Source organism: Chrysochloris asiatica, unplaced genomic scaffold (assembly GCF_000296735.1).
Source record: "Chrysochloris asiatica unplaced genomic scaffold, ChrAsi1.0 scaffold00038, whole genome shotgun sequence".
NCBI classification, from domain to species: domain Eukaryota; kingdom Metazoa; phylum Chordata; class Mammalia; order Afrosoricida; family Chrysochloridae; genus Chrysochloris; species Chrysochloris asiatica.
In genome coordinates, this window is record NW_006408556.1 from 10,096,276 (window position 1) to 10,117,716 (window position 21,441).

The window sequence follows — 21,441 nt, forward strand, 5'->3', positions numbered from 1 at the left end:
GCTTCTGGGAGAACCAAATGAATAAACAACTATTTGTCCTTACATATTCCTGAGAGGATCCCAGCCAGCACCGGTAGTGGTCTTAAGTCAGTTACCAGTGTGGGCAGCCAGAACTGAATTCCATCCATGTCCCAGTGTGGAGCACTCACTCATGTGATCAAGGGTGAGGGAGCTGGGCAGTCATATGCCATTTCCTGTCATTCATAGGTTGAGGGGTTCTGGCGGTGCTTAACTCTCTGGTCATTGGTACAGGCAGAGTGGACTCTGGCCCCTAGAAAAGGGGTCCACACAGTCAAGTCCCTGGACTACAACGGAGTGGTCCACAGATGTATGGCGGGGCACCAACATCATGTGCAATAGACAAGAAATCCGATCTGAGAGAAGCCACCTCTAGCAGAGGCAGGGTGACAGTGGTAAAGAACCTGTTGTTTCAGTTGTGTGCCGTCGATCGATCCCGACTCATAGTGGCCCTGTGTGACACAGTTGACCTGACCCAGAGCGTTTCCTTGGTTGTAAGGAGCCCTGATGGCATAGTGGGTTATGTGTTGGACTGTTAGCCACAGGTCAGCAGTTCAACTCCTCCATGGGAGAAAGACGTGGCTTTCTGCTCTTGTCAAGGTTTATAGCCTCAGGGTTAGGCCACTGTGAGTGGACTTGACAGCAGTGAGTTTGCTTGTTTTTGTTTCTTTTTTAATCTTTAAAGGAGGTGATTGCTAGGTCTTTTCTCTCACAGGGAGGCTCTGGTAAGCTCCAACCACTGACTTCTCAGTTAGCAGTTGAGTACTTAACCAGCGCTGCTTGGTTAATGACTTGTTGTTGTTGTTAAGTGCCATCGAGTCTGTTCCGACTCATAGCAACCCTATATAGGGTTTCCAAGGAGCAGCTGGCAAATTTGAACCGCCAACCTCGTGGTTCAAGCCGACCTTGTGGTCCAGTGTTTAATCCCACAGCACTGTACCAGGACTGTTGTTTTGTTAAGTGCTGTGGACTCCGTATAGTTTCCGAGCAGCAGCTGGTGGGTTTGAACTGTTGATTTTTTGGTTCAAAGTCTAGTGCTGATCCTACAGAGCCACTCCAGAAGCCACATGAGTCCAGTGCTTACTACACACAAGATATCATGTTAAGAGCATGTTAGCACTGCCCGGCAATAATAATAACAAATAAAGCCAGAGGCCATGTGCTGGACACTTTTGCAGAACCCAGAGTTTCACCCCTGTCATCTCATAAAGACATAGACGGAGGCACAGAGGAATGGGGAGTGGCCAAGGCCACAGGTCAGTACCCACAGCAGGGCCAGAGCACAGGTCCACTGAATCCCAGGTCACTGTGCTTTGCACTGCCCTTTCTCAGAACCACGCTCAGCCCCTCAAGTTTAAATTGATGACCCTCTGCACCTTCCCTGTGTCTCCCCGCAGCCTGGCAGAGCTGGAGAAGGAGGTGGGCAACCTCAAGAGGGGCCTCAGAGCAGTTGAGGTGGTGAGTACATGATCTCTGCCTGACGGGTTTGGGTTCAAGAGGGTTGCTGTCAGGGGCAAAAGTGGGTCATGCTACCTGTATTTGCTGCTGCCTGTCACTGAGCCCGATGGTGGCCCCATGACAGCCCAAGGCCCCTGGCTGCTACAGTGGATGCAGACAGTCTATAGCACAGGGTCGGTCCTTGGGAAAGGGTGGCTGGATTATCTGGGTCTCACATGAGACTCCCAGATGGGGACATCCATCTCACACTATATCCATGACACTAAAACATGACATCTATTTTGCCCCATGCTTCAGTTTGATTCAAGCAGATGGAACAGGGGTCCACACCCCTGGAAAGCTGGCTAGGGGCAGGTTGCCCACAATTCAGGGGGGACTGCTTTACCAGAAGCTTCTCCCGTAAGTCGTCACCTCTTCTCTGGGCCTCTGAGCAACATCCTTTTTGCTCTGATGGTTGCTCAGCTGATGCCTTGGCTAAGCTGTCCCAGAATAGGGATGTCTCCAGCCCTCTGTCATCCACACTGAGGAACTACAGACCCTTCCCCTCTTCTCTGGTGGAGGCAGGTTTAGGGCAGAATGGACTTAGACAATGAGGTTAAGTGTGAGAAAGATCCTTTAGTTACCACCATGCTGGGGTGGCGGTGATTCCCAACTTCACAGCGTTGTGACATCTGGTTACTCAAGGTGGGTCCATCAGCATCACAGTAGCAGTGGCTGGGAGCTTCAGAAATCTCTCTGTTTGCATTTTCCAAAGGAAGCAGCTGTGCACCTTATTCCGATTCTGTTGGTCTAGGGTGGGGCCTAAGACTCTGCATTTCTAACAAGCGTCCAGAGGATGTTGATGCAGCTGGTCCCAGGCCACACTAGAGAAGAAGCTGTGATGGACAAGGGACGGGTAGAGGCAGGATGGACGGGCTGATCCCTCAGTCTTTGCTGGTTTCAGAATGTGGAGACATTGGGTGTGACCTCTCCTATAGGCAGCTCAATGCCTTGTAAGTGGCAAGGAAGTGGGAACTGGTGATCCCTGAGTTCCTGACTCTCACCAGCCCCTCCCTGCTCCTTTCTCAGGAGCTGGAATACCAGAAACGCCAGGTGCGGGACCCCAATGATAAGTTTGTTCCAGTCATGAGTGACTTCATCACTGTCTCTAGCTTCAGCTTCTCGGAGCTGGAGGACCAACTCAATGAGGCCAGGGATAAGGTAAGGATGCCCCAAACCAACCGGATCCCCACTCCATTTCAGCTCGGTCTCATCTCTGCATAGCTCCTTCACACATTTCTAGCACAGATGGCCAGGTGGGCCAGAGTCAGAGTGGGGAGCTTTGAGGAATAATAACCCAGTTTCTTCACAAGAAAACTCACTGCTAGAGATTATTTCCATTTATCAAGTGTTAGGCATCCTATTCAGTATTTCACAGGATTTCCTTCACCACCGACCTAAGGGTTTGTTGGAAAAGTTTTTCTTGTCACAGTTGACTGTTGTGTAAGCTGAGATGCAGAGAGGTTAAGCAGTTTGCCCATGGTTGCCCAGTTATAGGTAACAGAGATGCAATACAATCATGACCCAAGAGTTCAGCTTGGACTCAGTCAATACCCTCTTCTTTCTTGCTTCTCGTGCCCATAGATTCTGCTTCCATCAATGTCCAGGCCACTGGACCACTTTGAGTAATGAGTGGGTTGTACCTGAGACCGCTGTTACTGACAGTTGCCATTGGGTCAGTTCTGGGTTCGAGCTGTCAATGTTTCAGCTAATAGTAGAGGACTTACCCACGTGTGTCACTCAGGGACTCCTGAACTAGAGATAAAAACTCTCAGTAAGAGTCAGGGCAGTGGCTGCTACACAGAATGGTACCTGGTAACTTACTTAATGCCCACAAATCACTTTATGGAAGAGGTTTCATTATGACTCCCATTTTACAGAGAAGAAAACAGAGGTATGGGGAGGGAGGGTTAAATACCTAGTCCAATAACTAGATGGTTTCTGAGATCTTCCTGAGTTCTGATCGCGCAGTTCCTGACCTTAGAGTAGATTTCCCAGAATCTGCAGCTCCTAATCTGTTTCCCACCTGGAAACAGACCCAGAGAATCCCATCACTGTACCAGACTGTCAGGGCTGGCTCCTGCCCTTCACCTCATGGCATCACCTCAAGCCGTTTCTTCTGCCTGGTCCCTTGCCCCTCATAATAAAGGGGCTGCCCCCATTCCAGTACTCTCCAGTCTGGGACTGAGTTCTGCTCTAGCTGGACCCCAGCTAACCACGTCTTAGATTCACTCCGCCAACCTTCTCCTCCCTCACCAGTTTGCCAAGGCTCTGATGCACTTCGGGGAGCAGGAGAGCAAGATGCAGCCAGATGAGTTCTTCGGCATCTTTGACACCTTCTTGCAGGCCTTCTTGGAGGCCCGGCAGGACCTGGAGGGCATGAGGAGGAGGAGAGAGGAGGAGGAACGGAGGGCCCGTATGGAGGCTATGGTGAGAGGGTGGGCAGGGCTGGAGCTAGGCCTGGGAAGGAGGGTGTATGAAGACACAGTCTGACAGCACCCCCAGGAGAGATGGTCTGGGTGAAGACTGAAGAGTAAGATGAGAGGTCAAGTGCATCCTGGGAGGAGGAAGCTGGGGCCAGTCAATAAACACAAGCATCATGGAGCACAGCCTAGGACATAACCATTTGGGGAAACATCGGCCTCCACCCCACTCACACTAGGTTCCTCTCGCTCTCTACACCCCCAGCTGAAGGAGCAGAGGGAGCGGGAACGGTGGCAGCGGCAGCGGAAGGTCCTCGCAGGCAGTGCACTGGAGGAAGGAGGCGAATTCGATGACCTGGTGTCGGCCCTGCGCTCGGGGGAAGTTTTTGACAAGGACTTGAGCAAGTTCAAGCGCAGCCGCAAACGATCAGGGAACCAGGCCCTGGAAGTCACTAGAGAGCGGGCAATAAACAGGCTAAATTATTGACCTGGGGACTGGCCACAGCAGGAGGCCGGGAGAGAGGGCTGGGGTCCAGAGGAGCTGGGTGTGGAGGTAGTGATGATTAAACACCATGGTGCTTGGTGCAGAACCCCGGGCTGGGTCCTGAGGAGAGGGTGGGCGTGTGCATGGCTGGACTAGGGGTCACCTCACGTTTCCCTTCAGGGGGCTTTTCTCATTTCCCTTCACAGTTTTCTTTCTGCATCCTGGACCCCAGGAGTTATTCTTTGAGGATGGTTTGGCCATCCCTGGCAAGCCCTAGGCCAGTAGTCAGGTATCCACAGGCTAAGTGGGCTCTGTTCCCCGTCCCCAACCATGGGAACGTTAAGTATTGCTGAGGGGCCTATGGAGCTTGTTCAGATTTCATGTGTAGTGGGGAATAACAGGGTTGGGGTGGGTCCCTGGGAGCCAGGGTGAGGAAGTGCCAGCTCCCATCCCTCAAGAGTCTTGGAATGTCAGGCTAAGCTTCAGAGCTGGGGGTGAACTTTCCTCTTGGGTGGAAAAGGCAGAGACAGTTATTCTAGCTAGATCAACTCTGATCTACTCCAGGGGTGGGGGGGATGTTGGGAGAACGATACAAAGACACAGATTACAAGTGCCTGTTCCCTGCATCGAGATTCCATTGGCCTTTCTCTTGCCTGTCTCAAGTCTTCCTTCCTTCCCTACCCCCACCTCCATCTTTCCTAGTAATCCATAGTTCCAGAAAGCTCATCTTTGGATCCAACTGTAGATCTGATCTGGGAGGAAGTTCTAAGAAAGACCCCATTCATGGCTCCACCTCATGTGTTGCACGTGGACCCAGGAATGGCCTATCCTTCTTCCCACATCCTCCACACAATCTGACCACTGTCTTGATGTGAGACAGAGACCTCATGTGTTGCCTAGGAGTTCCTGATAGCCCCTCACCGGAGGGTAACATCTCTACCCGAGAGCACCCTGTTCCACCACATCACATCACATCACATCACATCACATCACATCACATCACATCACATCACATCACATCACATCACATCACAGGGCTCCTGTCCTCCTTATCTTCCACTCCATCAAGCCTGCAGGAGACCATTTTGAACCACATGTGCTCTGTTAAGTCAGTTCTTGAGTCAGTCCCAAGGGCCAGAGGTGGCAGAGGTGGGGGAGAGATGGCGGTGGTGAGCAAAGAGCAGGTGGGGGAAGCGAGGGAGCTGGAGGTGGAGGAAGGCAGACTGCCCCAGAGTTGAAGGAAGAAGCTAAGAGAGGTCTCCCACTCCACATCTCTGCTACCCAATTTGATTTTCAATCTGACTTCCAAGGGGCCTCCTCTGGTTCTCCTGTCCACTTCTACCTTCTGGTTTGTACATCTCGAGCTATCCATGGAGGGCAGATGATGGCTGTAGCTCGACAAATTTTCTCTTCTAAAAGGAGGGTGAGGTCAGCTCCAGCCAAGGCTAAATGCATACCCACCCCCACAGATGTGACCTTTCATCCTGTGTCTGAGACCAGCCTTGCCTGACCCATCAACCAGCTCCCGTCCTTCAGCCTCCTGCCCTTCCTTCCCTTTGTCTCTCACCTTCCCACCCAATCCTTGGGGCTCAGGGTTTTGCCAGTGGACCGACTGTGGGCTGGGCCCACTCTTTAGCTGCCTTCCTTCTGCTTCCCCTACACTACATTCCTGGGAGTGCAATCCACAGCTGTGGTGGAAGAAACACAGGTTTGGTGAGCCCAGCATGTGTGTTGGTTTGAGTGAGTGTGTGTGTGTGTTCTGGTGGGAGTGAGGGACCTGAGCAAGTGCAAGCCTGGCTAGGACAAGTGTGAAGAGGCCACCCTGGAGTCCAGGTGAGGGCAAGATGCAGGCTTCCAGGAGGACCAGCTGCAGAAAGCTTTGTTACACCCATCTGTACACCCAGGAGCCCCGGCTGCAGGAAGCAAGTGTTGGGGAGGTTGTGGGTGGGCTCCCTACGGTCCTCTCCTAAGCTGGTCAAGCTGAGGGACCCCTCACCTGCCAGGAAACAGAGGGGGGCTACAGGTATTTTCAAACCCTGATATTCCAGCCGCCATGAAAGACTGGAGCTCTACCAGCAAAGACAAAGAACGTGGGAACTGTTCCTGACACATTCAGTGTGCAGAAAAGCACTGTTAACCTGTTTACAGAGGGCACGTACAGTGTTCAGAGGCCCAGGCCTTTCTCCCCCAAGGACTGCTCCTCCTCTATTTATTATTTTTTAGTTCTGGTGCCAGAGGCCACGGTAGCCAGATCTCCAACAGTGCCTTGGATCCTGGGCCATCGTGGTTCCCTCAGCTAGAAGGGGCTGGTGCCCCATGGAGGCGGCTGAGCTGATCCATGATATGCTAGATGCTGAGGTCTGTTACATTTGGTCCTTGGCCTTGTCTTCCCCAGCCCTCTGCCCACCCCTCCTGCCACCTGTCGGTAGATCTTACCTACTGATTTGTGTCCAATGTAAAATTCATAGTCAACCCAACACACCTAGGTGCCTTCTCAGTGGCAGTACCCATTCCCCGCTGCCCTGGGATGGATGGGAAGAGGTCTGGGTCAGGCTGTTCCCATCCCATTTGTACCAAACAGGGCACTGTGACCACCCCCTCCCACCCCCACACATGCCTCTACTAGGGAGGCCTTCCTGCCGGCCTTGCCCTCACCAGCTATCTCAGAGGACAAACGAGTCTAATGTACAAAATCTGCAGTGTCCTTTTCATCTGCATCTTTTTTATGTAAGAATATATGGTAATACTAAAAAAATATTAAATCCATACTGTCCCTATCCAGCCTGCCTTGAAGCCTGTGCCTTCTTCCCAGGAGGGATCCTGGAGTGGGTTGGACAGTGGGCGTAGCATACAGTGTATACCAGAAACAACTCTTACCAGTTTCACGAGAGATGCTTACTGTTGCAGGAATTCTGCAAGCCAGTTGATGCTGTATTTGTAACTCAAAATTGGTACGTTATACATGGAAACTGGCCTTCTCTTTTCTGGAGACAAAGTTGCTGAATGCTTACCAGTACCCCTTACTATCCGGCAAAGGGGAGGCAAGTAGAGAGCATTGCTGAAGACAGATCCAACGAAACCCATCTTTGGTGGAGACCCTGGAGGGCCAGGCCAGTGTTTGGAGATGTGAAAATTGGGAGCCTCAAATTGTACTTCCTCTGATATCTAATAAGCACTGCTGGCTGACACAAATGGTTAAGTGTTTGGCTGCTAACTGGAAGGTTGGTGGTTTGAACCCACCAAAGTGCCTGAGAAGAAAAGTCTGGTGATCTGCTTCTAGAAAGTCAGTTTTCAAAAGGCCCATCTGACAAATAATTTACTTTAGATCTACTTGGACTGGTGAATGTCTGTGCCTCCCACTCCACACCTACATTTTTTCCCCTGGGAGTCTCCCCTGCCCTCTCAGAGGGTGGGGGGTGGAGGGGGCAGGGTATGGGATCATGGCATGGCACAGTGCAGACACCACCCTCAGCCAGAACTGGCATGGTGGCTTTATTTGTGTGCTCCATCTTCACTCTCTTCATTCCCGGGGCTGTTCCAAAATCCAGTGGTGTGGGCAGAGTGGCAGTGAGCAGGGCCAGGTGTGGTCACAAGTCCTTAGGGCTGAGGCCTAGGTGTATGTCCTGTCAAAGGAGGGGCCTGCGCAGAGGGAGCTGGCAGAGCAGTGTAACTGTTCCATCAACAGTGTGGGCTTTTGATGAGATGGACTCAAGCAAAAGGAGGGGAAAATTGACTCAGAGGAGAAGGGCAGAGAGGTGGGGCAGGGCGGACTTGCAGCTGCTCTCAATCGTGGGGAGGGTCAGCTGCAGCAGTGCCTGGAAACATTCTTTATCTGAGCAGGTGCTTTCCCTAGTTAAAGGGGATCCTACTACTTAACATGCCTTTAATCCTCCCCCTCCCCGGGGAAACAGGAGAAGAGAAAATCCAAAATAAGAACTGGAAGCTATAGGTTCGTCTGAAATAGTCCATAGATGACACAACGTGGTTTTCGGTTCTCTCGAATCGCGTATTGTAACTCTACACCAGAGCCTTGGTTTCCTGGGAGGTTTAGGGGTTGGCTGGTTTCCTCTCTGTATTAAAGAACTTGACTTCTCCGCATTGGCCCAATTGGACCTACTTGCTAGCCTAGTTGGACCATGGGGGTGGAGGACAGAAGCTTTAAGTCTGGTGGAAGTCCCCCCGCTGGCCCCCAGTCTTGCTAAGGAGCTTGACCTCCTCCAGCACGATGTCCCTGCTCACAGCCTTGCACATGTCGTACACGGTGAGGGCAGCCACTGCAGCCGAGGTCAGAGCTTCCATCTCCACTCCCGTGGGGCCTCGGGCTCGGCAAGACGCCTGGATCACCACAGCATGGCGCGTGCTGTCCAGCTTCAGCTGCACCTGGATGTGGCTCAGGGTCACATGGTGGCACAGAGGAATCAGCTGGCTGGTCAGCTTGGCCGCCTGGACTCCAGCAAGCTGGGCTACAACCAGGGCATCTCCCTTCTTGAGCTGGTTCTGCTGGACGAGCTGGAAAGCCACAGGCCCCAACAGGACCACAGCGGAGGCCACTGCTACCCGCTCTGTGTCTGGCTTCCTGCCCACATCTACCATGGCTGCCCGTCCTTCCGTGTCCACATGGCTTAGTTGGCCCGAGGGTGGCATGGGTCCTGAGGGCATGTCAGGAGCCTGGGACCCTGGGTTAAGGCACTTTGAGTTGGTGGCTGAGTCTGGGAGGGAGCTATAGTGTCTTTGAGGGGAGCCCGGTCCCAGCCACTGCTGGGCTAGGAGAGGAATTTGGGGAACCCTGTATTCTTTCCATAAAGTTGCCATCTGGTTGGAGAAACTCACTCTGGGTCTCAGATTCTGACCACGAAGGAAGTCCCAGGAAGAAACGCTTGGAATGGCTGGTGGGGAATCCTGGCGCATCAAAGAGAACTCTGGAAAGCAAGAGGGACAGGGAAGAAAGACTAAGCCCAAAAGAGAACTCTTCTTTCCACCCCTTCTCCACAACCCCTTCCCTATCTCACCTGGAGCTCTCTCTTCCACAAGGGGGAAAGAGGAAGGAAGGATAACAATTATAGAGAGAAGAAATTAAATAGAAAATACGTAGATCTAGGTTCCCCGCATACAAGCTTACAACCCTTAACACACGATACACGGGGCCACAGCCCCACCAGTTTCTGACGGTCATGCAGTGCAGGTGGGATGGGGTACTCCTGGGCTCCCTTTATCACAAAGCTCTTGTTTCCAAACACCTAAGGTCTGGAGGCTGAAGCCTGGACCAGAAACCTCTCGATGTCCCTTCATTTTCTTAAAAGAAAACGATTGCCAAGTCTCAGCCCCATTTACAGATCAGTTACTTCCATCTTTACATTGTCTATGAAGAGTTAACACTTACCGTTTAGTTTATTGACAGGAGACTACAGGAAATATTTAATCTATTGAGATAATATCTTCAAGTCCTCTCAAGGATATCCGAAGTGGACATCCACACACAAACCAACAGGCTGATTCATAGCATGCAGAGGGTCTCTTAAGGATCTTGTCACATGGACTAACACCAGCTGAGAACTTGCCAGAGTTGCAGACTCCCACCCCAGACCTCCCAACTCAGCATCTCAACAAGATCCCCTAGTAATTAATTTGCACATTAAAGTTTGAGGCATCCTGTGCTAGGTGACTCATGGCTTTATAGAAAGCAGGCCTGTCTGAGTTACTCAACAGTCCAGAGGCTAATGAAGTTCTGACAAAGCAAAGCGCTCTCCCAATTTCCAGCATTTGCATCAGACTCTGGCCCCCCCGCAGCCTTGTCAGTGTCCCTGGACAAGGGAGGTCCAATCTCCCTGCCATGAAGGTGCGTCAGCCTGGGTCCAAGCCCAATGAGATGACTATGACACTAGAGCCTGGAGAAGAGAAACGATCGTTTCCTTTTCTGGTTGACTGGTGAGCTTTCTCTTAGTGCTTGCCTCTGGGCTACATGGCTCGCTCACTTGGCTCTAACTTCTAGAGACAGGAAACCCAGATCTGATGTGGTCACAGGCCAAAGCTCTACTTGTCTCTAATCTGGACACTATACCAGGGGAATAACAATCCCTAAAGCTCACCACGGATCAATTCTCCAGGGTAGGAGACCATATATGGCTTCATGAAAAAAGGCATTCTTTTCTTGAATCTCCTATACACATGAAAAATGTCAGCATTACCTCCTGAGAGCTAAGAAATTGGGGCAGTAAGATCCCTACCGTCTCCTTGTTGAAAAGTGAGTAACAACAGTATTAACTTGCTGCCTCAAGCTCTGTCTAGCACAGAAGTACAATAATACATTAATCAATGGTGGCTAATGATCCAGACATCTCCTCACTGGCTGCTCCTTACTATAGTGAGAAAGCAAGGGCTGTTTAATTGTACTCAGGTGGGGATTCTAAAGTTCAGGAGAAGGTCTCTATTTTAACCAGCTGCTCAATTTTCAAGGTATAATTAATTGGGTTGTTGTTGAGTACCAAGGAGGCAGTTCTGACTCACAGCGACCCTGTATAGGGTTTCCAGAGAGCGGCTGGTGGGTTTGAACTACCATCCTTGTGGTTAGTAGTCCAGTGCTTATCCTACAGCACCACACCAGGACTCCATAATTAATCTTAGCGATCTTGGAATCTGGAGCCCCGTACCCATTCCCGGCGAGACAGAATGATCATTTCTGAGACATGCAGTGAGAAGGAGACATGGACATGGGAGAGAAGACACACCAAAGGCTTGAAGGGGGGAGAGAAGATGAGAGAGGAATCAAAGAAAAATAGGGAGAAGGGCATCAGAATGCAATGCAGGAGCTGGGGGGCGAGGGAGGGTGCCTCAGAGCAGGGGTCCCATCCCACAGGACAAGGGTGAGTGGTTACGTACTGATGGTCACCCACCGATGAGGATCATGGGCCGGTTCTTCATCTGGGAAATATTGAACATGCCTGGGGTAAGGGAAAGATGGGGAGGGAGAGAAGAGGGTGGGGGGATAGTTCACTGATGTGAACAGATGGACATATGACAACCACCTGTGTATAAGCAAAAATAGCCCCCACATTTATACTGCAAGGTCGTCCACGAAAGTGTCTAAAGAACAATCTGTGGACACCCTAGACCTGGCTCTCCTAAAGCAGAACGCAAGATGTGGGAAGAGAAAGAGGCCATAGCACCCCTCCTCCCTCCACTCAATAAAACAGCCCAAGTGAATGCCAGCTTCCCTTTCCTGTACAATCCCTGCTAAGCCAGCTTCCCCAGCGAAGGAGAACCATCAGCACACCCCAAGTCTAGAGGCTCAACAGGACAATACTGAGCTCCTCCAGCAGCTTTCTCCTCACCTTCCAGCTACGGCCCTCCCTCCTGTGAACAATGGCCCAGCCCCCATCCAGCCCAGCCTTCCCCCACTCCTGCCTGGTACCTGCATGCTGCCTCTTCTTCCTACGCACGGCGGCACCAATGATAGTCAGCAGCTCCTCCTCAGAGGCCCCCATCCGCAGGTGATCCCGTAAAGATACCTCTGAGTTCCCGAAAAGGCAGACCTAAAGGGGTTACCATGGGAATGAGTGCAACTCTGTCTCCTTCATCCCTGAGCTTTGCCCATCTAGCCTCTGAACTGATGATCCCCACCAATACTGCTGTGCCCCAGGTCTCTCATGGCAGGTTCATAATCCAGGCAAGACTCCCTGGTAACTGGGGACTAGAAAGTGCTAGAAGGAGGGGTCGGAGAGGCTGGAAGGGTAGGAGGCAAACCCAGGCATCCTAAGGGCTGTATCTGACTTGTGGCCATGTTTCATTCAGCTTGTGGAATATTACCTGAAAAAAGTAAAGTTGTCAACAGAGATGCTCCTGTTGATATTACTGTTATTGTGAAGTGCTATCGAGTCAGTTCCGACTCTCAGTGACCCTCTATAGGGTTTCTGAGGAGCAGTTGGTGGGTTTGAACCGCTAACCTTATGATTAGAAGTCCAGTGCTGATCCTACAGTACCACACCAGGACTCCATCAACAGTGGTGGCTCATAAGAGTGCAGATTGCACCTTTTCCAGACACATTCAGTGGGATGACCCTTTATTACCAGGAGAATGGACCCCGATCAGTTGGAGGACTCATCCTGGCCAACCCCTCAGCGCATTCCATTTCACCTCTGTCTTCTTCTCATTCCTCACTCATGTACATGACCAAACTTCCCTGACAGTAATTTGATCTTCGGGCTCCCTGCTTGGTAGCTTAACAATAAAGAGCTGATGAAGATGGCATCTTAAATTCAGCTGACCTTGCAGTTAGCAGTCCAGTGCTTATCCTACAGCACTACACCAGGACTCCAATATCACCTGTGGTCCAAGTCAATTTGTACATCTCCAGCCCAGAAAAGAATCCCTGAGCTTTTCAACAACCTGCTGGATGGTTCTAATTGGATGTGTAACTTGATGCCTTTAAACCCACCTCACCATCACTCTCTCCCAATCCAAGCCCAGGCCTATGCCAACCAGCAACTCTGGCCCCTTCTTTTCTGTTTCCACATACATCACCACTGATTCTCTCTTCCCATCACTACCGCACACTCTTAGATATTTGGAATACTGCAATCCAATCTGTTGCCCTAGCTCCAGATCCAAGTTGTAGGTTAGTCTTCCTAAAACATGGGTATGGACTCAGAAGCCTTCCCAGTGTCCTACTGTCAACAGAACACATTCTTCATCTTTTATCTGGGCATTCAACAACCTCTACAATGAGACCTCATAATATCTAGCTTTTATTCCCCCTTGTCAAATTAGTCTGAATCCCAAGTATATATTCTTTCCTCCCCTCGTTTCTACTTCACCCACTTTCCCACACTCACCAATGTCTGCACAGTTCCTCCTCAAGGTCCAGAGACCTCACAGTCTCTGTGACCAAAACTTTGACAAAGATGCCTGTGCTGCTACATCATATTATCTCTGGTTCACTCTCTAGATTCCTAATGGGCATGGCCATGTCTTCTGCCTCCCTCACCACCACCTCCCCTCCAACCAGGGCTACACACACAGAACATGCTGATGATCTCTGGGCTAAGTAAGGAACTGATGCAGGATTCAGAGCTAAGCCCTGGCCTGGTGGGAGGAGCCAGCCAAGCAAAGTGTCCCCAGATGCATCACCCTGCTTTCTGGTGGCAACAATCAACTGGAAGCTACTTTAGGGACCCAAGGCAGGAAGGAATCAGGGTGAGAGTTCCTCAGGGGCCATGAGTTCACCCTCACCTGCTACTACCATAATGCCCTCAACTCTGATACTATTTCACCAACTACCCCTTGGGCCCAGCTAGCAACCCCTCCAGTCAGGAACACAGGGGAAGGAGACTGTCTGAACAAGGGAGCAAGGGGATTCTCTGGAGGAAGGATGCTCACTTTGAGGTTCCCATCAGCGGTGATTCGCAGCCGGTTACAGGTCCCACAGAAGTGCTCAGACATGGACGTGATGAAGCTGATCTGACCTTGGTAACCTGGGATCTTAAAGGTCTGGAGGGAAAGGAAGGGAAGAAAATTAGAGGGATGGAGACAAGCTCCTGAGCCTGAGCCCAAGCCCTCTCTCTGGTCAACTGAGGCCTTACTGCATCTTCCTTGCCCAGAGGAGCTTGCCTGTAACAAGGCTCTGGCTTTGACGACCCATGAGCTCTCTGAAGCAGGCAGCGACATCTGCCCTCAGGGAACCCTGTACAGGTGACAGGACCTGTGGGCAGAATATCCACCACCCACTGGAGAGCGTGCCCTATATATAGCCAATTGTTTCACCCACCAAGACTGCTCCACTATCCATCAAACAGTGAGGCTGTTGAGACGGTACCATCATGCCTCCACACCACTGCACCCTGACCTCAGTTTGGCTCTTCTCTAGGGTGGAGACACACCTTTTCACCCTGCCTATTTCCCAACCTTAGCTGTGCTGGACTCCTCCTCCGGCAGCTTCTCCAACTCGGGCCACCGCTGCTGCACCGTATCCAGCATCTCCTTATAACTGACCATCTTCTTGAAGTTCCACTTGTTGCCTGTATTTGGGTGGGGGAGGCAGGAGGAATGATTGAATTACAGAGCAGACGGGACCTCAGAGTCCTCAAGTTCATCCTCCCATCCACCCTTCCCTCTCCCCACCCCACCCCCCCGCCCACTGTCATCAAGTCTGTTCCAACTCATAGCGACCCTCTAGAGGGTTTCCAAGACTGTCAATCTTATGGGAGTGGAGCACCCCATCTTTCTTATATGGAGCCACTGGTGGATTTGAACCACCGACTTTGTGGTTAGCAGTCCAGTGCTTATCCTACAGTGCCACCAGGGCTCCTTCTATCCTCTCACAGAGTACAGGTATTAATTTCCAGCCTCCCCTGTGGAAGGTCAGGAGACCCCTGACTAAAATGGACCCAAAGTCCCATCCCAGCCCAGACCTGGGTCTGCCCAGTCCCCATGTCACTGACCATCAAAGGGCATGTACTCTATGAAGCGTATGTCCAGGGGGAGACCCTCGGTCAAGGCCACAAAGTCCAAGAGCTCATCTTCATTTAGGCCTCGCATCACCACACAGTTCACCTGGCCAGGGGACAATGGGACGTGAGGGTGGGCCACTTCCATTCCTCTATGCGAATGACCTCTGGTTAGGCTCTCCACTGGGAGACCCATTCCTGTCTCCCCTCCAGTTCTCCTTTAGCTGGGGAATTCCAGGGGTCAATGATAGTCCTCCCTTTCTCATGGGGGTGCCAGGCCTGGATGTGATGACAAGGAAGTGGTAGTAGAGGGGTACATATACTTCTGCTGCCTGAGCGGGGCTGGAATCTGTCCTAGTCAGGAGCTGGGTGGGCAGGCCATACCAGGGTAGGGGTAGGAATTTGGAGCAAGCAACATCATAGGAGCTCACCTTCACAGGGCTATAGCCCAAGTCAATGGCCTTGTGGATGCCCTCCATGACCTTGTGGAAGCCTGCAGTGAGAAAGGAAGAAGCTCCAGGAACCTCCTCTCACTCCACACCCCCCAACCCACAGGGACACACACACACCGTGAGGAACCTTAGAGAGCCCCTAGTCTGTCTTCTGTAAAAGGTCAGGTAGCAAATATTTTCAGGTTTACAGGCCAAGAGGAAGACTATTATGTAGGTATATGTCATAAATGAGTCCTGGTGTGGTGCAGTAAGATAAGCACTGGATCTCAAGGTCAGTGTGAACCCCGAGGGCGGCGGTTCAAACTCACCAGGAGCTCCTCGGAACCCCCGTACAGCAGGGTCACTAAGAGTGGGAACCGACTTGGCAGCACTTAACAACAGCAATAACATGTCATAAATTTCTCACTGATGAAATTCAAAATATAATCAAGCACAATTTTTCATAATACAGGTCTACAAAAGAGAAAAGGAATTTTTTGAGAGGGTTGTGCAGGATGCATTTTGCTTAACTGGAGTTCAAAGTTACTGTTCTATATCATCAAATGGATGGCAAATGTAAATTTGTAAAATCCATTCTTGGCTCCCAGCCTATACACAAACAGCAGTTGGTTAACCTAGATGATTAGAATGTGATCTCAAGAAGTCCCCAAGGGTGTGGCTACAGAGACACAGTGCAGTTAACAGGGGTGAAGGGGAAGAGTAAATACCTGGGCTCATTTATAACCCAGAAACCAAGGGGGAGGCCAGGCCCCTCACCTGCCACTGACTACATGCTCCCCAGCTACCTGGGCCCTGGCCACCCTCTCCTACCAGCCACATCTCATCACCTCTCCTTCGGACAATGAACTCAAACTTGGCCGGCACCAGAGTGTCCAGGCTTATGTTGATGGCGTTGAGACCAGCCTTCTGAAGCTGAGGCAGCAGCCGGGCGAGGTTGATGCCGTTGGTGGTGACGCCAATGGTTCTCAGCCCTTCCAGCTGATGGAGCTGGGCTGTAGGGAGAAGAGGAGGGGGTTTCAGACCACTAGTTCTTGGTGAGGTTGAGTGACCAAGAGGTTTGCCTTAATAAGAAACAAAACCAAGACAAAAATAACCAAACAACATTCAAACCTGAGTGTTCTCTGTGTTAGATGCTTGGCTGAGGGCTTTGCATACTCGCAACAGTGAGTGTCTCCATTTAACAGATAAGAGAAGAGCGGCTCCAGGGAGATTAAGAAAATTGCTCCAAGTTACAGAGCTAGCAAGAAGAACACCAAAGGGCCCCTGGGTGGTGCAAATGGTTAACAGGCTTGGCTGCTAAATCTAAAGGCTGATGGTTCAAATCCACCTACAGGTGCCTTGGAAAAAAGTTCTGGTGATCTCCTCGGAAAAACCAACCATTGAAAACCTCATGGAGCCCAGTTTCAGTCTGGCATTCAGGGGGTTACCATGAATCATACTCGACTTGCCATCAACTGGTGTTTAAGTCAAAAGTAGAACTGGGATTCAAATCCATGTGTACTTGACTCCAAGATTATGCTCCTAACAACACAGGTCCTAGAGCCAGATTGTATAATAGAAACAAGACTCTATTCAAGGAAAGTGTTAAACTGACTACGCCATTCTACCAGGAGTGACAGAAGGAGTCAATAAAAAAATTCATCACCACAGAACAATACATAATAAAGGGGAGGGGTGAATAACCCAACGGTAGAAAATTAGATTATGTTTTCTCTGGATGACACAATGTTACGTAGGCAAAAATGTTTCAGTGAACTAGTATATTAGAATGCTGGGAAATGCCCATCCTACTCACATATGAATGAAGTTGAGAGTCCAGTGTCATAAAATAGTAAAAAGGCGATGAAGGGACAGACCAGAATGTTGACCACGGTAACACATGGGCAGCAGTAATAGTCTTGGCGCTTATCCAAAATAAATATAGATTACTTTTGTAATAAGATAGCAAATGTTTAATGATAAAAAAGCATTTTTTTTTTTTAAAGGAAGACAAGGGCTTCAGTGTAGCTCTGCCAATGTGGAAGTAATGGTTATTGGCTTCCTCCAACAAATCGGCCTTGGAAAAACTCTACAGGTAAACACAGAATCGGGGAATCTATACAAAAAATCTGGCGAAATTCATAGAAAGATGGACAGTTGTTTTGAATTGGTATGAGGAAGGATTCCTAGTCCAGGGCTTACAGTAGCTGGGAGAGAATGTGAACGGGTAAAAGAATACAAGGCAGTTTAAGACTAGTGCCTTGGAACAATCATGGTCTGTACCCTTAGTGAAGAAACTGTTGGCATTGGCGTGAGGCATCCAATGGAGGTAAACTCAGGGAAGTTGCCAAAGTTCTGCTGGAAGACCTTGAAGACAACAAAGATGGACTGACCAGCTCCAGTGATTCCCCTTCCACCTTCCTTCTTCAAAGCCAAGGCTGGTGAATTAAAATCAAGGGTGACTGCAGCCTTCCAACTCTATTCTCCCTGAGGGTTTGGAGCAAAGGCCTGCAGGACTTCCACATTACACAATTGTAGGGAAGCCACTTGTATCATAGCCTGAGTGAGGAGGGTCCCCTGGAGTTTTGCAGTGCATAGCAAATGCAGTCTTAAGGGCTGTGCTCATTGCCTGGTGGGCAGATAAAAAACACAAATGGATTAAGCGTGGTATCTTAGACTCACTAGATGTATTGCCTCTCCTTCGCTTGACCTTCCTGGGCCTAGCAAAGACTAGGATTACTAGGTAGTTAGAACAGGGAAGGAAGGTGATTGCATGTCACTGTAGGTAGGGTCTGTCTCAGCAGGAAAGAAACCAACCTCAGCAGTGAGGAGCTTCTAAAAAGAGGGGTGGGGAAGAGAGGAGACTGTCTGCAAAAGGAAATAAAGTTAGTTAGCAATAAGCTGGAACCTGAAAAACAAGACTCAAGGAAACTGTCTATGGACCAAGTCCCCAGATTGGCTCCTTGGGCAATTGAACTAGGAGTAGAGCCCACTCCCCTGACAAAGGGATATATAAAGGAGAAGCCAAATTGTATTTGGGGCTCCACCTTATTTGGCTGTAAGAATGTCTATGCTTGTAACGAACCTAACTTTCATTTCCCTAAGCCTCTTGTCTTTCTAACCTCTTTTGCACAGCGTTACCATCTTCCCTATTCCTTAGAAGGAGAATAACACTGTTCCAGGGACAAACTGTCGACCATGGCCGGACCTGACTTTAGACTTTTTTCTAGGAATCAGTGCCACACAGAACAGCTGATACCCTCTAGGAATACAGCTTCCCTGCACAAAATAAAAACAAAACAACAACAATAACAATATATATATAGACCAATGGAAGTAAAAGTATTCAAACAGAGACCAGCATGATGAACGCAGTCAATAAAAAAGAGTAACAATATGAGACAAAAATTTTTAAACTGTAAAATGGAACAATGGGAAATATTAGGCAAAAAGCATCATTGTGAAGTATGTTGTGGTTTAGTGCTGTTGAGTCGATTCCAACCCATAGCGAACCTGCATAGGGTTTCCAAGGAGCAGCTGGTGAGCTTGAACCACTGACCTTGCAGTTCAAATGACTTTGCAGTCTGACGCGTTAGCCCACAGCGCTACACCAGGTATGGAACACAAGAAATGAGATTTTAAAAATCAGATGAAAACAGAAAGAGAAATTGGCAGGTAGGAAGATCACATTGAGTAGAACACCCAGGAAGAAAAGAATGAGGATAAAAAAAATCAAAATATAACTTATGAAATCATCCAAATGATAGCGGTCTTACCCCTGCTCCGTACCCCTACAAAGAAACAACTGAAATAGTATAAAAAACTGAAATGGAAAGAGAGAAATGCTGTAAGAAATAATGAAGAAATTGTCCCTGCATGTCATTAAGACAGATAAGGAAACATGTACTTAGAGCATCATGCTTAGTAAAGTGGAGGGTCAGTGGAAAAGAAGACCCCAAGGAGATGAACTGGCACAGCGGCAGCAGCATTGGGCTCAAGCTTAACAACAATTGTGAGGATTGCAGACACTGTTTCATTCTGTTGTACATGGGGGGGAGGGGGCCTCTGTGATAGTAAAGATCTTATGCTAATAGGACTGAGCCAGAATTCTCGGATGTTTGTCAGTTGAAATGTAGCTACCCCCCATGATGACATTTAATGCGATAAACAAGTAAGAGGATTAAGGGTGAGATACACCCTTAATTCCACCACCACCCTAATGTGATGTAAGGGAGACTCCCAGGGGTGTGGCCTGCAACCCTTTGATCTTACAAGAGCTAACAGGGGAGAGACTTGAGCCGAGATGGAGGAACCTATCACCACCAAGAAAGAAGAGCCAGGTGTGGAGTGGGTCCTTGGACCTGGACCCCCTGCCCTGTGAAGCTCCTAGATCCAGAGGAAGATGGATGCCAAGACACATAGAAAACATCAAAGAATACTGGGTCCACTGATGCTGAAAGGCAGTAAGGCCCTTTCTTAGAGGCATTGCTCTGCATTGGGACTTCTGGCCTCTCAAACAGAATCAACTCCTGTTTGTTAAAGCCATCCACTTGTGCTATTTCTGTCATAGCAGCTCTATAGAGCTCAGCCAGTTGCTATGAGCCAGAGCTGACTCGATGGCACCTAACAACAACAAAACGATCGTGGTGGTGGTGTGCTGTGGAGTCGGTTCCTATCCATAGCTACCCTGTATAGCGTAAATCGTTATGAGAGTAGAAAGCCTCATCTTTCTCCCATGGATGAAAGGCTGGTAGTTTGGAACTGCTGACCTTGAGGTTCGCAGCCCGACTTGTAACCACTACATGACCAGAGTTTCTTATATATTATAGTAAAATGTAAGAAAAGCAGATACAAGGAACACCTGTTTGCAGAGAAAAAGAGCCTACCAGTGTTGATCTCAAGCTGTTGACCTTCATGCAAGCTGAGAGGCCATTAGCACAAAACAGCCTGATGGTGCCAGACTCAAATTTGCACATATCCAATTGGTTTAAAAATAGCCCCCAAAGGAAATTTTTTAGCCAGTTAGAGCCTGCTTGCTTTATGTACTCCCAGAGTTTGTACCTGACATCTGGCATGGCTGTTGTTAAGTGCTGTGCAGTCGGTTCTGACTTAACAGCGACCCTGTATAGAATTTTCAAAAGAGCAGCTGGTGGGTTTGAACCATCGACTGTGCAGTTAGCAGTCCAAGGCTGATCCTACAGCACCGCACCAGGACTCTGACATGCAGTTGTTGCTGTGGTGGTAGATGTTAAGGGCTAACAAGTCGACTCCGAGTGTCCCAGATCCACCAGCCATGGATGATATCAGATCTTGGTGCTGTTGCCTTTTGAGGTCTCTGTCCCAGAGTCTCCTCACCTTACTGCAGGGGGACACCGGCTAATGACACACAGGCTCCTCTTCCTCTTCCCTAGGGGTTTTCATGCCCTCTTCCTCCTCCCAACCTTGGTTCTACTAGACTTCACCTCACAGTACCTGAGGGGGCAGGGACCTGCAGCTGGCTGTCACTACACCCACCCCAATAAATAGCTATCTCCTGGTCATATCCATTTTCTGGATTTGCCTCAGATTCCCTCACATTCTTGTACAAAGTACCAAAGGCCACAATGATATCAGACTTTTCTCAACAGCAATACTGGCCATAAAAAACAACCATGGGTTAACACTCTGAACATATTGAATGAAAGGAGGAAGCCTGAACCTAAAATTTTGTAAACATTTTAAATGACATTATAACTAGCTCTTGCCCTATCCTTCAGGGCTGTTTGTTTGGAGTAAGTACCTCTGGGGAGGATCAAAGGAGCTGAGGATGTTAAGTATTGCACCACTGGAGGGGTGGGGTCCTGGGATGGTGTAATCCTCACCAGCAGGAAGTAAGTCCTCAGAGGCAGGCCCTGTCCTGCCACACTCAGCATCTAGTGGCAATCCCCCCAGCCCCCCAGCAGCTGTTAAAGGCCGGAGAGTCAGTTCTGACTCATAGCAATCCTGTATAGGGTTTCTGAGGAGCGGTTGGTAGATTTGAGCCACCAACTTTGGGGTTAGCAGTCCAGCACTTATCCTACAGCGTCACACCAGTAAAGACCAATGATCATGAAAAGCTGCAACAGACAAGGCCCTTAAGTGGTGGTCTATAGATGAGGATACTGAGGTC

At 49.7% G+C, this 21,441-nt stretch overlaps 2 protein-coding genes across 3 annotated transcripts in view; one reads left to right on the plus strand and one right to left on the minus strand.

The window, feature by feature from the left end:
• The window catches only part of DAAM2 (dishevelled associated activator of morphogenesis 2), a 56,210-nt gene extending 51,785 nt beyond the window's left edge, over nt 1-4,425 (plus strand). The window contains exons 21-24 of one of the 2 annotated variants that reach the window (XM_006860431.1): nt 1,416-1,476; nt 2,548-2,676; nt 3,775-3,945; nt 4,204-4,425. In XM_006860431.1, coding sequence (XP_006860493.1) covers nt 1,416-1,476; nt 2,548-2,676; nt 3,775-3,945; nt 4,204-4,425 — 583 coding nt within the window. Of the gene's footprint in view, nt 1-1,415; nt 1,477-2,544; nt 2,677-3,774; nt 3,946-4,203 lie in introns of both variants that reach the window. The other variant, XM_006860432.1, reaches the window with a different exon arrangement.
• A 4,071-nt stretch (nt 4,426-8,496) lies between these two features.
• MOCS1 (molybdenum cofactor synthesis 1) overlaps nt 8,497-21,441 on the minus strand; it is a 31,393-nt gene continuing 18,448 nt past the window's right edge. The window contains exons 4-11 of the mRNA XM_006860433.1: nt 16,142-16,306; nt 15,294-15,355; nt 14,857-14,968; nt 14,321-14,433; nt 13,796-13,906; nt 11,831-11,951; nt 11,299-11,360; nt 8,497-9,341 (exon numbers count right to left, since the gene is read on the minus strand). Of these exons, the coding sequence (XP_006860495.1) occupies nt 11,305-11,360; nt 11,831-11,951; nt 13,796-13,906; nt 14,321-14,433; nt 14,857-14,968; nt 15,294-15,355; nt 16,142-16,306 (740 nt within the window). The 3' untranslated portion in view covers nt 8,497-9,341; nt 11,299-11,304. The remainder of the gene's footprint in view (nt 9,342-11,298; nt 11,361-11,830; nt 11,952-13,795; nt 13,907-14,320; nt 14,434-14,856; nt 14,969-15,293; nt 15,356-16,141; nt 16,307-21,441) is intronic.